The following is a 17,918-nucleotide window of genomic DNA, read 5'->3' as shown; positions in this document are numbered from 1 at the left end:
GGACATGCACTCCAAAGTCTCTCATTTCTTCAGCCACTCCAAATATCTTTACGTTTGTTGGCCGTTCCTTACTTTGTTTCGCCTCCATAAATGCAGTACCTCATACCTTTCTGGATTGAATTCTATTTGCCACTTCTCTGCTCACACAGCAAAACCACTGATGTCACTCTGGAGTAGACAACTATCCTCTTTACTATGTGCTACATGGACAATTCCTGTGTCATCTGCAATTTTCCTAATCATGCGTCCCACATTTAAGTCTACATCATTAATAACCAACAAACAGCAAGGGTCCTAATACTGAAGCCTGTGGAATACCGCTGGAAACCGTTTCCATTCACAAAACATCCATCAACCATTACCCTTTGTTTCCTGTCATTGAGCCAATTTTGAATCCAACCTGCCACTCTCCCCTGTATCCCACAAAATCTCTTTTCTGACTAATCTGCATGTGGGACCTCATCAAATGCCTACAGAAATCCATGTACGTAATATCCATTGCACTCCCTGATCAATCGTCTTGTTACTTCTACAACCAATTCTATAAGGTAATAAGACGTGATCTTCTCCCAATAAAACCATACTGACTATCCCTGATTAATCTGTGCCTTTCTAAGTGACAGTTTATCCTGACTCAGAATTGTTTCCAATAATTTGCCTACCACTGAAGTCAGATAACTGGCCTCTGGGTTTTCAGGCCTATCCTCTGCACCCTTTTTAAATAATGGTACAATGTTCATAGACCTCCAATCCCCAGGAAACTCACTTGTTTCTAGTGAAGGTTGGAAAAAAATCATCGGAGCATTGTCAGTTTCCTACCTGGCTTTCTTCAGCAGCTTCAGATACGATCCATTTAGCCCTGGTGGTTTATCCACCTTTAACAAGAATGTCTGCATCATTAGTGAAGACAGAGGCAAAATACTCATTGAGAACCCTGCTTGCATCTTCTGAATCAATCCACAAGTTACCATGCACATCTCTGATGGGCCCTACTTTTTCATTAGCTATTTTCTTGCTGATGTATTAGTACATCATCTTAGGATTTTCACTGATTTTACCTGCTGATAATTTTTTGTATCCACTCTTTGCTTTCGTAATTTCCATTTGCACTTCACTTCTATACTTTACACACTTCTCTAGGCTTTCTATGGTCCTAATGTTTTGTAACTGCCATAAACTTTTTTTTTGCTTTATCTTGGCCTGGATGCAGTTGGATAACCAGGGGGCTCCAGATTTGGCAGTACCACTCTTGTTTTCTTTGTGGGGACATGTCCACAATGTGCCTGTAGAATTTTGCCTTTGAGTGCCTCCAACTGATTTGACACAGTTTTTCCTTCTCATAGCAATGTCCAGTCCACTCTTGTCACCTCACCTCTCAGCTTTGTAAAACTTGTCTTCCCCGATTTGGAACTTTTACTTCTGTTCTAACTTTGTCCTTTTCCAAAATTATGCCATACTCCTTTTGCTGTTAGAGATAAGTATGGCAGCATTTCTGTTTCGCCCAACTGACTTTGCATTGTTCATTTCTACCCTCGAAGGTCTTCAGTGATGTGACTTCTTATTGCTGCTCCTTTTGGTTTCTCATTATCAGTAATGAACATCTGAGGATAACAAGATTGATCTGCCTCCCCACCTCCATAAACACACTGATATATTGGGCAGGAACGTCTGCCCTCCCCTTTGGTGAATTTGCTGGAGCGGGGGCAGGGGGCATTTAATCAGGCAGCAGCTGGCAATCCTGCTATCTTCCCACCTCCGTTTCCTGATTAAGGCAAGAAGATGGAGCAAGCCCCTCCCCCAACACCAAATACTCTCACATGTTTGCTTGCGGGCTCCCGATGGATGGGGAGAAGCAGTGGTCTTTCATTTACAGCACGCAGTGTCTGAAAGGAACCTGGCATCAAGAAGGTGGTGGGGGGGGGGGGGTGCACCTAAAGTCACGTCAGCCCCCCAATTTGCTGCTGGCACTCTTCCTTTCTCCTTCGCAGTCCCCATCCACGAAGCCCGTCCTGCTATCACTCATATATGACTGGGTCCCACATGGATCTGAGGCATAGTAGTAATGACAGCAGCCCTCCACCTCTCCGGTGGTGACGCTGAGTAAAGAAGAGCTGCCAGCCTCTTTTTGGCTGGCAGATCAGGGCAGGTGTGATTTCTGCCCCAGGGGCCCTTGATCCCCAGGGAAAGGCCTGCTGCTGGCTTCTTAAGTGGCTGAATGGCACAAGATATGGCAGGCCTTCCTGAAAAGAGGCAATGCAGACCCAGTCTCCAGTCAGGGGTTCAGACCGAACCGTCACCTCCACAAGATTCTGTCCATCGTCATCTGGTTTACTTCCTGTAATAGACTACACTTTGCAGTAAAGAAATGGAAATGTTTTCCACTCAGCAACTATGAGGGAAATGGCTATAACATTAGAAGCTAAGTTTCTGAGTAAGGTGTGACGGTGTTTATCCGAATTGTTTGGTGCGTTACCTATATATGGTTCATATATCAATATTTTAAAAATGTTATAACAACCAGTAAGGAGCTGGTAGGCAATTGCTTTGATAGTTAACTTGTGGTTCAGAATTATGTCAACAGCACGAGTTCAATACCCATTTTGGCTGAGGCAAACAACACTGAAAAATTGCCAAAGAAATGGCCTGTGGATGAAGCATAAGCAGACAATACTGAGTCAAGGACCTGCCTGTGGGCAGGGCACACCTAATATAATGAATGAATGAATAACATCTCATAGGAAAAACTTATTGCAGTTAAACAATTCACTAACAGCTTGGACAGGAATGTATCTGAAACAAAAAACACAAAATACATTACACTGTTATTAGGTGACCCCTCCCTCGCTGTGTTCCACTGATTCTTGTTATAACATGTACCTTACTATAACACATTATTTGGATAGCTTCCAAGTAGTGCATTATAGCAATGGTATGCTGTACATGCTTAGTAAATTTTATCCTCCAAACAATTAGCAATTTTTCATGCTTTTGATTTTCAGATATTTTAAATTAAACCTCCTTAATGTGCTTCAAAAAGTTAGTTAACAGAAACATGCTGCCAGTCACGTGATGCCTGGGGGAAGCAAACTAACTGGTTGTTTGATTCACTCCGTTCTTATTCTGGTCGCTGTTGGAGGTTGTAACATCAAGACACATCACCCCACAATAAAAGGATTTTAAATGTTTAAAAATCCCAATTTATGAATTCAATTTCAGTTTCATTCTTGGGTAGATTGGTTGTACTGGGGGTAGTGAAATGCCAAATAAAACTCACTTTAAACCGAAATTCATGCATCCAAAGCTGATTGAGAGACGTGGAGCAATTTATCCCGAGGGTGCAATGCACAAAACTGTGTTCGTTAACATTTTGGTGTTCCTCGACTTTCCACAGAGAAGTAAATGTTCAGGGAATATCTGCTCCATCATGTTTATCTTTCAACACATGAACACTTCCCTTCTGAATTGACTCTTGTCCATATGTTCGCAGTGATGTTAGGCTTTTGTGCATTCCACCATAATAGGCACGATTAATCTAGCAACAAATAAAACAGTCCAATGTTCACTATTTGGTAAATGAGCAAGAACCTTTTTTTAAAATTTCTGATATTGATAGATCATGTTGGTGAACTTTCAGCGTGTTGGAAATGTCCAAGATTGCTTGGGATAACTTGATCTTCAATTTTAAAAGAAATTAATGGCCTCACAACCTTAAACTTCAGCTATCGCAGTTTGCCCATTCAGTCAATCTACCAGTGTTTCTTGCAGCATTTTGCTCTTAACTATACTCTGTTATTAACAAACTTGGATACACAGCTCACTATTCCTTCATATGTATTCCTTGAGACATGGAACTCTGCAAAAATCCAGTCCCATGTATCCAGTTTTGGATTCAGAGCCAGGCCAACTTTAGAAGCATTAGAAGTGGTGGACAGGTCTTGGATACAGTTGTCCTGCCCCCATTTCTGGCTGATCCCATTTTTGCTCCCACTCATCTGATGAAGGAGCAGCATGTTCCAAAAGCATGTGGCATTTGCTACAAATAAACCTGTTGGACTTTAAGCTGGTGTTGTGAGACTTCTTTCTGTTTTTGCTTCAGTCTAACACCAGCATCTCCACATCATGACTCCCATTTTTGCTGCCAGGGCAGGATGTGAATCATATAGACAGGAGAACCAAATTCAGTCAAATCATTTGTAATTAATGCTGAATTCAACCAATCTCATTTGCAAGGGCCTTTGCCCGCAGTTTGCAATTCATAAATTTATGGAGGAGGCATAGATGTTCATGCAGGGCAAATAAGGTCTGTTTATGTGTTATGATCTGAAGTTATTTAAATCCTCAGCACGTTAATGATGAAAGAAAGAGGCTGCAGCTGTCAGAGTTAAAAGGTAGACACCCACTACTGGAGTGTGCTGATTTATAGGCCATCTGATATAGCTTAAAATAATTCAGTAGCCATCTGTTCCTGCAGTTTCAATAGATTTCACTGTTGACATTTCCTAAGAGCTGCTATTGTATCTGAGCCCATTATGAATATTTGGCTGAATTTCAAAAGCACCAAGACATTTAATTCAACAGAGTTTGAGTTCACTTTCTGATTGATAGTTGAAGAGACTATTAAAGAATTAGTGTCTTTGATGTGGTTAGTGAATAGAGGTTTGTTTTTACATTGACCACTTGAAAAGATTTAACATTTTAATGTGTTTCATGATTAAAATAAAACAGTAAATACTGGACAAACTCAGCAGGCCTGGCAGCATCTGTGCAGGAGAAACAACAGTTAACGTTTTGAGTCAAATATGATTCTTCTTTGGGACAGTAACTCTGCTTCTCTTTCCACAAACGCTGCCAGACCTGCTGAGTTTTTCCAGCTCTTGAGAGGCAAAGTTTACTATTTTGTGCATCTCCTGAGGTCTGCCGCACTGGATATTAGGTAAGTTTCTGTGGAGCTGATATTGGAGTGTAAGATGGCATGTGAGGAATAGAGGGCATAGAGGTGGCTTGGGGATGTGAGGGGATATTGGGGTTGGGTGAGGAATTAGGGCCAGATAACTAACAGTCTTTTACATACCTGTAACGAAGCCTTAGAGAACCGAGACAAATCTTCTAACCAGCCTTTGGTTCTGTAAGCATCCATTCTATTACCCCATCCCCTTTGTGTTTGTTTATCTCTCCTTTCTCCAGTCAATTCCTTTATTTTCTCAAAGAGTCCCTTTTCTTGCCTTTTTCATACTTCTTCCAAATCTCTGCACTGCTGTCCCCAGCAACTCTCTCTTCCAGGGTCAGTCCATCTTCTTAGAGAATGCTTACTACCACAAAGTCAGGGCAGAATTCTCCAGGGTCATCCCCCATTGGGTTTTCCTGAGGTGATTTGCCATCAGCCACTGGCAGGATCTTCCAATCCCACAGAAATTGATGGTGATTTACACGCTGCCGTCAAGGAACCAGCAGTTAGAGTTGATTTTGGTGGGACCAGAAGATCCCACCAGCAGGAACGGCTGGAGAATTTCACCTTTGGAATTGGAATAGCATTGGCAAACAATGCATTCTCCAAACACAAAGAATTGCTCAGCATAGGAATAAATTGCAATCTTGTGAAATTAATTATCAAGACTATGGTTTGGAGAGTCTTGTTGTACAAGGCTGAAATGTGGACCTTGAGAAAAGTGAATGTCCAAGTGCAGAAATTGTGAAGTGTAGTACTGGAGAAGAGTGGAGGAGGTCAATGGGCGAGTGCACAAGAACAAAGAGAAAGTTCTTAGGAGAGTGGAGGAAGAAGGATAGTCCTGAATGTCATCAAGAAAAGACAACAAAGTTAGATTGGCCTTATTCTAAGGCATGAGAACTTAATGAAGGCAGTGATTGATTGAAAATTAGAGGGATGATGATGTTAGACAACTTGAATTTGAAAATGGGAGGCTTCGACGAGCAACTGAAGAGGAAAGCATAAGATGGCGAGGCATGGAGAGTGAGCAGAGAGCCTGCCTTTAGGCAGATCACTACAAACTCTGGATTATTTTGGTAATTAAATACCGTGCTAGATTATTTGAATTATACGTTGACTATTGAGCTAATTAAATGCACTATCAGTATTTTGCACACCGATTTATTGACGTTTAGTGTCGAACTAAAGACTAACCAGTTGGGATTACGTATTCCAATCAGTGCATACTTTCATTTTCAAGCTAATAAACACAATTAAAAACACATTTTATTTTGTATGGCAATGTTATTGTAAGTTATATGCAGTATAGGGTCTAAAAAAACAAATTGAGTGTGTCAACACTATATCATTCCATACCCGGACTGGCTGGCTTCCTGACAAGTAGACTAACCGATTCCAAGTTGCAAGAAAATCGATTGGCACAACCTCCTATGAAGGATTATCCGGCATAGAGTAAAGTGTTAGTATCTCTTCTCTTCAGCACTGCTTGGGCAGCTATTTAAATCCACAGCGGAGTAAAACAATTATCCAATGTTTAAATTTGCGTAGTTGTTTTCATCACAGTATTTTTTTCTCTTTCATTTAAATTTGATTGCAGCTGTCTCTTTACTGGGAACCTGACTTGTAAATCAGTCAGAGTACACAAAGAAATTGCTATGGTTCGCTTTCAAATTTATGAAATTGACAAGGCACCAAATGGACATGGATTGTATTTTGAATAACTTGGGGGTGTTACTCCAAATTCTGTACTTCACCGTCTCCTGTTACTGTGAATCTGATAATGGTCATGCGTACAGCTGCAACCATCCATAAAGTGGTTAAAAGCACGGTGGCTGTTCCAAAGTGAACATTAAAGGTAGTCAGCCATTTTATGCACAGTCAGGTCTGCAGGGAACAAATTTTTTTTTGCAGATTCAGTATTCTATGGTTTATTTGGCATCTGCTTAGGAGTCACTGAAGTGTATTCTAACACTAGCTTGGCATCATTTTATAACAATATGTTACCTGTGCATGAATAAAGTTGACGCATTTATAGAAGTATGAATTATACAAATATTCCTTTTATAAAGAAAGCTTTAAAAAAATCTTTCGATGTTGATAATACCTGAGCAACCAACTTGCGTAGCATCAAAAGCTGATGTTTATTACTATCTGTATATATTTACCCAATAGAAGTTATATCCATTTTCATGTGCGGGTATTTTTAAAGCATCTGTTAACAGATGGTAACAAAATGCACGTTAACGTTTACATAGTGACTACTCCATTCTCATCAAGTCAATGTAGATTTGACTTCTTTTATACACATTGTTTTGAAGCGTGGGTAAAGAGTTGATTTTGTTCTTGTTCTTTTTCCCAAATTTTCTTTATAGGCATATATTGCCATTTTTAATTGCTTTTTTTTGAGGTAACTTGACTGTTCCAAAATTGTCATTCTTCCTTTAACAATGTACTAAGAGTTCAACTTAAGGAGAAACTGTAACTGTTCACTGTAAACTCCTGCAATTGTATAGACTGGAAAATTGTTCACTCACTATTTTTGTAATATCTTTTCTATTTAGCCATCCACAATTGCGCAATTGTAGATTTGCATCTGTATGCTTTAAGAAAATCTATGTAGTGATCTCCTACATTCTGGTTTATATCATGAATGTCAGTGTACTACTAGGAAAGACAGTTATAACATTAGGGTTACAATCGAGTCTTTCTTTCAAAGAACCTAATTGAGCATTAATGTATTCTTACTGCCATTGAAGGTTCTCTTTGAAACTCCAGCACAGCAGTGAGAGAATAATTAGCAGTCCCTAGTCAAGTCCAGTTCACAAAAGTACTACTATGTTGTTTCTACTTCTTCTTTTGCGCAGGGTTTATTGTCTGAAATTCTCAGAAAAGAAGAGGACCCAAAGACTGCCTCGCAGTCTTTATTGGTCAACCTGAGGGCAATGCAGAATTTTCTAAACCTGCCAGAAGCAGAAAGGGACCGTATTTACCAGGATGAAAGGGAGAGAAGCCTCAATGCAGCCTCAGGGATTGGAACTACACCTTTGATAAGTTCTCCTAACCGTACCCAACAGGTAATCATTCAATAAAAATATCCATTTTGTGTTTTTCCTGCAGCTGGTCCTGAAATTCGGCTTATCATGCTTTTCCTTCAAGAAAACTTTTTCTTCCTGGTATCGTGTTATGAAATTAATTCTTTGGCATTGTATGTTATTCAAATTATTCAATTTTATAATCATGAACGAATTGAAATTTTCAAAATAATTATTTATGCCGATGCTTTATCCAGAATGGAACACTGCTTGATTTGAGACAATAAAAAGAAAATGCTCAAAAGATTGAAGAATCACACTGGTTTTTTGTATCAGGAAATTATGGATATATTTTCTGATACCTTGCTGCCAGTGGTTTGCTTGACCAGAGAACAAATTAGTGCGTTGGGTCTGGAGGTCATCATGTCTTGTATGCAGTGCTTTCAGTTTTTTTGGTTGTTGATTTCAATGGCTGATTAACCAGAAATGGTGTCAATCAGATGCAGTCAGCTCCATGCCTGAATCTCCAGTACGTGCTCTCACTGAGAAGGGTTCAGCACAGGACGGAGAGCCTTGTAACATTTACTCTTTTGTGATCTTTGGGGAACTGATTTAAAATACAGTTCTTTTACTTCTAAACCAAACAGTCACAGAACAAAGATTTCTTTTATCTGCTGGCTGTGAGATCCTTAAGCAAAATTAATTTGAATAGTCTCATCCCAGTTGATAGTTAAGAGTGGATCTTTGCCACATGATCACCCACAATTTGGTGCAGTTGACACTTAGCTTTTACTTCACAATGTGGCAATGAATTAAGATAAGTAGGGTAAGGCTGTCTTAAAATAGTAGAAATTGGAATTTCATAAAAACAGATTAAACATTGTATACTAATATTTGCACAGTGTAATTTCAAGCCCTGAAGGGAACAAATTCATTCAGAGGGAAAATGGGACAAAGTCACAGTGCTGCGATTGGGAATCTGAAGTTGGGTGTAAGACTTGGGTGGGGCAAAGTAAAATGACTTTTAATGTGCATCTGGTCACACTGCACTTGAGTTCTAGGTGCTTAAGAGGGACTGTGCTAGACTTTACAGCATTAACATCCACTACCAGCACAGAATTTTATTTAATTTGACGTGCATTTTATAATATTTTTGAATCATTTGAAAAATTCACTCTCCAACACGTGCAGTGAAAGCAGTTCTAAATTGTTAACATTAGTCACATTGTTATTTATGCTTAAGCAACCATCCATAGGTTTTGGGGTAAAAAATTAGTGATATATAAAGATTGCCAAATTACGTTGATTGAAAGATATTTGCCAAAAACCTCCGTCTTCACCTGCGGCTGGGATTCTCCAGTGCCACTGAAAGTGAATAGAGTTTTGGCTGAGCGCCAAATTTTCTGTTCTTATTGGCAGAGATGGCAAGGTGAATGGAATCAGAGAATCTCACCATTATCAGGAAGATGGAACCCATGTAGGTTTTTGAGGAAGGAGTTAAAAGTTGTTAAAATTATTTTTTACGATTGCGTTAAATGGCAGTATAAATAGTTTACTGAGTTTATTCAGTGAACAGTTGAGTCATCACAGAGCAGTGGTCTCAAATTTAGTCCCTTATCTGTGCTGTAGTGATCAGTGCAGGAGCCTCAAACTATTTACAATCCATATTGACTTGGAGAAAGAGACAGATTATCTTGGATTTGCAAAAGGCATTTGATAAGAATCCACGTAAAAAAGTTACTGCACAACATCAAAGTCCATGGTGTTGGTGGTGATATATTAGCATGGATGGAAGATTGGCTAATCAACAGACAACAGAAATTTGAAATAATTGGATAATTTTCCAGTTAACAATCTATAAGTAGTGGAGTGCTGCAGGGATCAGTGTTGGAATCTCAAAGATTTACGATCTATATTAATGATCAAATGAAAAGATAACCAAATTTGCTGATGAGACAAAGATGGCTGGGAGAATGAGTTGAGAGGAGGATATAAATATTTTACGAAGAGGTATATGTATAAGTTAATTAGGTAGGCAAGACATCGGCAGATAGAGTGAAATGTTGGAAACAATGAAGCCATCCATGCAGGGTGAGGTAGTCAATTGGATACAAAATTGGCTTGATGATGGAAGACAGAGGATGGTTGCAGAGGGTTGTTTTTCAAACTGGAGGCCTGTGACCAGCAGGATGCATCAGGGATCGATGCTGGGTCCACTGTTATTTGTCATTGATATTAACGATTTGGATGATAATTTAGGAGGCATAGTTAGTAAGTTTGCAGATGACATCAAGATTTGTGGCATAGTGCATAGTGAAGAAGATTATCTAGGATCACAATAGAATCTTGAATAATTAGGCCAGTGGGCTGATGAATGGCAGATGGAGTTTAATTTAGATGAATGCGAGGTGATGCATTTTGGTAGATTGAACCAGGGCAGGACTTACTCAGTTAATTGTAGGGCACTGGGGAGAGTTATAGAACAAAGAGATCGAGGGTAACGGGTTCATAGTTCCTTGAAAGTCGAGTCACAGGCGGACAGGATGGTGAAGAAAGAATTTGGCATGCTTGTTTCATTGGTCAGAACATTGATACAGGACTTGGGACACCTTGCTGAAGTTGTACAAGACTTTGGTAAGGCCACATTTGGAGTACTGTGTACAACTCTGGTCACCCTATTATAGAAAGGATATTATTAAACTAGAAAGAGCGCAGAAAAGATTTACTAGGATGCTACTGGGACTTGGTTTGAGTTGTAAAAAGAGGCTGGATAGACTTTTTCGTCTGGAGTGTAGGAGGTTTAGGGGTGATCTTACAGAGGTCTATAAAATAATGCGGGGCGTAGATCAGCTAGATAGTCAATATCTGTTCCCAAAGGTAGGGGTGTCTAAAACTAGATGGCATAGCTTTAAGGAGAGAGGGGAGAGTTACAGAAGTGTCCAGAGGGGCAACTTTTTCACATAGAGGGTCATGAGTGTCTGGAACAAGCTGCCAAAAATAATCGGAGAGGTGAGTACAGTTTTATTTTTTAAAAAGCATTTAGTCAGTTACATGGGTAAGATTGTATAGAGGGATTTGACCAAATGTGGGCAATTGGGACTAGATTAATAGTAAAAACTGGACAGCATGGACAAGTTGGGCCGAAGGGCCTGTTTCCATGTTTTAAACCTCTATGACTCTGTGCATAGAAAAGCTAGAATGATGAGCAAGATTCTCTTAGAATCGTAGAATCCCTACAGTACAGAAGGAGGCCATTCGGCCCATTGAGTCTGCACCGACCACAATCCCACCCAGCCCCTATCCCCATTGCCACACGTATTTACCCTGCTAATCCCGTTGACACTAAGTGGCAATTTAGCATGGCCAGTCAACCTGACCCGCATATCTTTGGGCTGTAGGAGGAAACTGGAGCACCCAGAGGAAACCCATGCAGACATGGGGAGAATGTGCAAACTCCATACAGTGACCCAAGTCAGGAAACCCTGGGGCTGTGAGGCAGCAGTGCTAACCACTATGCCACCATTCTTTGGCCTTCCCTCAGCATTTTTCTTGATGGTTGGAGTGGGTGGGTGTGTGGGGGGGGGCGGGGGGGGGCGGGGGGGGGGGTGGCGTGTGCGGGGTGGGGGGGACGGTGTGCAGTGGAGGTGTTGGTGGCAAGATCCTCTGGCACCAACGCTGTTGATGGGAATTCCCACTGAAGCCATCCCACTTGCCTGGAACCCCACAGCGGGGTGTTCATTGCTGGCGGGATCAGAAAATCCCGCCAATGTGCGCAGCCAGAAATTTCTGGCCATTATTTAAAAGGAGAAAGACTGCAGAATACTGCAGCACAGATGGACCAGGGTGTCCTTGTACACGAATCACAAACAAATAGAGTGCAGGTACAGCAAGTAATTAGGAAGGCAAATGGAATGTAAACCTTTGTTACAAGGGGGATAAAGTATGAAAAAGAGAATTCTTGCTACAACTGTGTCTGGTGTAGGGAGACAGACCTCGAGTACTGTGTACAGCTTTGGTCCCCTTGATTAAGGAGCAAGATCCTTGCATTGAAAGGAGTTCAGAGAAGGTTCATTAGGCTGACTCCTGGGAGGAAGGGGTTGCCTTATGAGAAAAGGTTGAGGTTAGAAAACTGAGAGGAGATTGCATTGAAGCAAATAAGATTCTGAGGGGATTTGAAAGAGTAGGTACTTCCTTTTTGAAGGGAATCTAGAACTGGGGACACATTTACAAATATGGAATCTTCAAGTTAAAATAGAGACGAGGATGGATCTTTTCACTGTGGGAGTTGTTAATCTTTGGAATCCTTTTCCATAGAAAGCAGAAGATGTTTGGTCATTGAATATGATTAGACAGATTTTTGATTGAAGACAAGTTAAGAAGGGATAGACAGAAGAGTAGAGTTAAAGTCACAATCAGCACAGCCAAGATCTTATCAAATGGCAGAGCAACCTCAATGGGCTGAATGGCCGACTCCTGCTGTTCATCTTTATGATCTTATGATTACTCAGCTGATCTTAACTGGAATCATGGTGGGAGTGTTGGAGTTGATATCATTGCCCTCTATCAAGCAGGGGAAGATAATCCTGAGTTCCTGTTCCTGAATCCTTGAACTCATCAATCTCTGCTAGATGCATGCAGATGTGACCACTAGATGAGGACAGGTTCCACCTGGTCAAGTTACCTGCTAGTCCCCACTCTCAAGGCTTCTACATAAATGTGCACTTGAACCAAGTTTTCTGAGGGTGGCACACCCAGAGAGTCCAAGACTCAATATCTTCAGCGAAAAAAGAGGAGAACACAATTGTCAATCGGGGGAAAAGTAATAGAAAAGATTATTGTTGGACTAACACCTGGTGGACTCCTTTCAGTTGCTGCTCAAAGTATGCAGTTAGCTGTGATTATTTCTTCAGCCCCCCTGCCGTCTTCTCAGGAGTTGTTTCTCAGGTGAGACTTAATGGGAGAGAAGAACAAAGATTTTTGATATTCTTGTAAAATGCTCTCCATTCTTGCATCAGTGATCCAGAACCTTTTTATTTTCATTAAGATGTCTTACTTTGTTTTTAAATGATGCCTGATGTATTGTTTTCAGCAGAACCTCCCACTCAATTTTACAAAGAACAGATTTTGATCCATTACTTTGTCTAAATCTTATAATTATTAATTGGAAGAAATGCGCTGTCCAATTGTTACCTTTCAAAGCATTACTTTATAACTTCAGTGGTGATAATGCCAACACTTGAGCAGCAACGCACCATGGGAATTTCAGACAACAAATACATTTCAGAAAGGTGACATATATGAATCAAAATATCCTTTTTATTCTGTGGGAGTGAATTAAGTTCCACTGCGCAGCAAACTGATAATTCAGTCCAGTAAAATACAGGAAATATAATGGACAAGCAAATTTTTTTCTGACGATTGACATATCATTTTGAAATGTATTTAAATGTTCAGTGAGATTCTAGGGGGCATTCTCTCCCACAAACTTTAGAAAAAAAATCACCAGCAATGCTCGTTCCAGCTAACCATCGTAACTCACTCAAGCTTGTACTTCTTGTAACTTATGAGTATTTTTGCATTAGTGAAAGAACCCCTGTGACAAACTATCTCAGGATGATATGCCTTTGTATTTATACTTTCTTATAGTACATTATTAACTCAGATTAAACCTTTATCTAGGTCAAAACGTCCTCCATTACAACTGAATGGAATGGTAAATCGGAAGGCTGTGCACTTAATATTAATGCTTCCATTTACGATGAGATTCAGCAGGAAATGAAGAGGGCCAAAGTGTCCCAAGCATTATTTGCTAAGGTTGCAGCAACAAAGAGCCAGGTAAGGATTAGGTGCAGTCTGCTTGCATGCATAGAAGATTTATGATATGCTTCAGCTAATGGATCATCATGCAGAGCCTGCATTGTATAGTCATTTATATTGTAAAAAGAAAAGGTTGCTTCATAGAAAATGTTTGATTATAGAGGATATGGAAAGCAGTAGTGAACCAAGTAGTTTTGCCTCATTTATGGATGCCAGCTGTTCATCAAAATACCTTTTAGTATAGCTTAACTTTAATGTTTCAGAGGGTTAATTTTCTTTTTATCATTTTGATCATTGAGATTGCCACTTGCAATGTTAGAGCACATATATTAATGGTTTTGTATGACATTCTGCTGGTTATTTTAATGAAGGAGAACTGAAGATCACACTTGCATAAGAGAAGGTAGGGTAGTTTGGTTCAGAGATTCTGCCATGATATCCTTTAATTGGCTCTATGATTGGTTAATAATGATGAGAAAAGTCAGATTGTGTTCCTGTTTCTCTTAACTGGTGTATATCCACCTGACCATCCATCTAGTTGGCAACAAAACTGACTTGAGGATACCCAGTTACTTTGAACAAACCTTACCTTGTGGTGCAGAACAGAGAGTTTGTGGTAGAGTGTCAAGTGACCAGGAATCACTGCTGCAGCCCTTGCATCTTGCTTCTGTATTTTATGTTCCTGTATGTAGACTTTCAGTGCATGAAAGTGTTAGTTTGGCTCAGTTGGTGGTATTGTCACCTCTGAGTTAGGGTTTGAGCATGTGTTTAAAATTGACACTTACACACGGTTTTGAAAGACTGCAGCATTGTGGGGTTGCTGTCTTCTGGATACCAAGTTTATTCGAAAGATTGTCTGCCTATTGAGATGGATGTAAAAGTGGAAGAAGTGGAGGACACTGTCCTGGATATTTTTTTCACTTTCAACCAATCCCACCAAAAACAGGTTAACCTAAGTCATCTTATTTTGCTGTTTGTAGAATCTACATGAGAACATTAGGAATTAGGAGCAGAAGTAGGCAAAATCAGCCCTTCGAGTCAACTCCACCATTCAATCTGATCATGACTGATCTCTCCCTGATCTCCAATCCACTTCCTCACCTGTTTCCCATATCCCTCTTTCCCGTTTTTTTTATTAGAAATATGTCTATCTCCCTCTTAAAATCATTCAAAGATTCAGACTCCATTGTGCTATTGGGCAGTGAATTCCACAAATTCACCACCCTCTGCGGAAAGTGAATTAGATCTCCTGATCTCAGTTTTAAATCTACTGCTTCGCAACCTATACCTGTGACCTGTGAGATTGCCCCATAAGAAGAAACATTTGGTCAACATTTATTTTATCAATTCCTTTTAAAAATTTTATATACCTCAATCAGAACCTCTCTCACCCTCTAAACGCCAGTGAGTACAAGCCCAAACTATTTAATCTCTCCTCATGCTTCAACCCCTTCATCCCCGGAATCAATCTGGTGAGCCTTCTTTGAACTGCCTCCGATGCTATCTTTCCTCAAATAAAGAGACTAAATCTGGACATAATACTCCAGATGTGGTCTCATCAACACCCTACACAACTGAAACAACACTTCTCTACTTTTATAGTCCAGTCCTTTTGCAATAAATACCAACATCCCATTTGCCTTTTTTTTATTATGATCTGCCTGTATGACAACAGTGACAGTGGTTAAAAGTAATTTATTTGGATGTAAAGCGCTTTGGAGTATGCTTTGAACGTGACAGAGTTCTATATAAATGCAAGTTCTATCAAAGCTATTACTCATCATAATAGATTGAAACAAAAAAAGTCAAACCATCTTGACATTTTCTTTAACATATTCAGCATATGTTGCTTTTTATTCTTGTTCTGTTTCAATACACAGCTGAAAGCACACAGCTTTGTGCCTTCTTCATCTTTTGATCTTGTGTTTCTTTCTGCTGAAGTATATGTGAAGACGCAATCGCAAAGCAGCAATAATTATAATTTAAGCTACCAAACTAGGCACTGCCCAAACAGCAGGATTAGTTACGGGTTGGAAACCTGAATAGTAAAGGAGTGGACATTGCCAAGGCTCTTTCCCAGAGCCACAGCATTAACATCCCACCTTCATGTTCCCCAATTAATTAGGGAGGAGATTTTGTCGAAGGAAGAATTGTGAATTAGCAGGTTTCAAGGACATGCTAGCATTTGGATTTTGAGACAGTAGCAACCTTAGAATGGAAAGATGTCCTGAGAAAGCTGTCTTTTGGGTATCTCACTTCTACCTGGAGGTTCTGCTGTGAGATCTGAGGGGCTGCAGAAAGGTGAGCTTTCCCAAGGATGGGCAAAGGAGACCAGCCTCTTAAACCAATCAGGCATAGATGGAAGTGATGGAGGAAGTCACCAGCAGAAGTGTGGTCCCTTTAATGCATCAACAGGATCCAGAACTTCAGGAGGGAATGGCAGGTGAGTGGCATAATACAATTAGAGCCCTACACTTTGACTCTTCCAGCATTCTCCTGCATAGCACTCCCCAGGACAGCAGACTTTGAAGCCCCACTTGTTCATCTCATGGCAGACACCTCCGTATATCACCATCTGAACAACCAACACATCCTCCTCTGAACAACTAACACTTGCCTTCATCTCATTGCCCTATTGCATCCATGCCTCATAGCCCTCTACAAATGTTGTCCTTCTATGTTGTCCTCACAAACTAATGCTCCCATCCACCTGCTTTCTCTCCATGCAGGAAAGGAGAGCACACAATTTGGTGAGTGGTACAGACCATGTTTAAGGGTCAGGAGGTTGTTGGGGAGAGGGTGGCCCTCCAGTAACAGGCACCTTAATCAGCCACTGCCAATGTCAATGTGTACCTACCCATTCCATTAAGAAGGATGCCTTGTTCCAGAACGTTTCGGATGTCAGCAACAACTGCCTTGAATCTCATTAGTGAGGTTTGTATGTGATCATCCCCCTCCCAGAATGTTTCCACCTCCTCAGCAGGATGTCACACGGGTGCAAATCACTACTGGTCCCTTGAAGTGTGGTCCAGGTACCATGGATTGCGAGGATGCGCAAGAAGGTAAGTACTGTGTAGCATTAACCTCCAAGGTGTAAAAGGGTAAGTCAGCTACTGCCATGGTGCGAGATGGGTTGGGGAGTTCTCAACAGTGCAGGCACTTGTGGGGCCCTGGCGAGGCCAGAGGTCCACAGGTCAGGGCCCACTGCTGAGTTGGGGCTATGTGGCGAGTATTCACACTGGCGGCTGAGACGCTCTCTGGTTCACTTTTGACATTCCATCCCATGCCCCACTTACACTTAGAAGCACCAGGTATGGCAGCTGTTGCCTCAATGAAAGGAGTTTGTCAGCACAGCTCTTCACACTGCTCTGTAAACTCTGAAGTACTTCCGACAGTGAGCACATAATGTCTAATCCCGTGGAAGTCAGGAGGGTTCTTTCTTCCATCTGAACTGCACGCCATTCCTGGAGGCTGGTTTGCACCAGACATCCAGGTGGCTACACCCAGAGATCATACTGCAAATATCCCCCAGTGAGGTCCTTCTCACAGCCACCTGATTGTCTACATGAGTGCCACAGTGTTCAGCCTAATCTGCCACATGCTGCCAATCGTCAGCGGCTCAAGGGTCTGTATCTGGGTGGGAGGGGCTCCCACAAAGAGGATTCAATGAATGATGACACTGCCATTCAAGGATGTCTGTCATCTTGAGTCTCAATGACTCTCGCTATTGGGATTGCTTGGGAGGCTGGTAAGAGATTCTGAGTACAGATGGGGAGATAAAAAGGTGAAATGGGAGGTGGAGGGACGGTGGGTAGACAGGTGCCATATATCGGCACAGTGCCTTATATGTTTTAACGAGGAGTACCAGAGTGATGAGGCCGATGCCCGTGTCAGGTGCTGGAAGGCCGTGGGGCTTCAGGGAATGAATTTATGTGGACATTCCAGGTGCAATAGATGGGACTGGTGCCAGGATGTGACAGATGGACACTCACCCTTGCAGCTCAAATTAGGTCATTCAATTTTCTTGCGGCATTGGACGCCAGTCCTCAGTGTCAGGCCACTGGCACTGACTGCCGCAGCCGCATTTGCTTCCCTGTTCCTGGGTCATCCACCCACTCAGGGGT

The 17,918-nt window shown here is 41.2% G+C and overlaps 1 protein-coding gene across 4 annotated transcripts in view; it reads left to right on the top strand.

Annotated features, from left to right (window-relative positions):
- Positions 1–17,918, top strand: part of LOC145356822 (DNA-binding protein SATB1-like) — a 120,867-nt gene that overhangs the window by 42,547 nt on the left and 60,402 nt on the right. For all 4 annotated transcript variants that reach the window (XM_080209755.1, XM_080209746.1, XM_080209740.1 and 1 more), the window contains 2 exons: positions 7,810–8,019; positions 13,657–13,812. In XM_080209755.1, the coding sequence (XP_080065881.1) occupies positions 7,810–8,019; positions 13,657–13,812 (366 nt within the window). The remainder of the gene's footprint in view (positions 1–7,809; positions 8,020–13,656; positions 13,813–17,918) is intronic.

Source organism: Carcharhinus amblyrhynchos, chromosome 2 (assembly GCF_965287045.1).
Source record: "Carcharhinus amblyrhynchos chromosome 2, sCarAmb.v2.hapA, whole genome shotgun sequence".
NCBI lineage: Eukaryota > Metazoa > Chordata > Chondrichthyes > Carcharhiniformes > Carcharhinidae > Carcharhinus > Carcharhinus amblyrhynchos.
The sequence above is the reverse complement of the archived record's forward strand: the minus strand, read 5'-3'. Positions and strand labels throughout refer to the sequence as shown.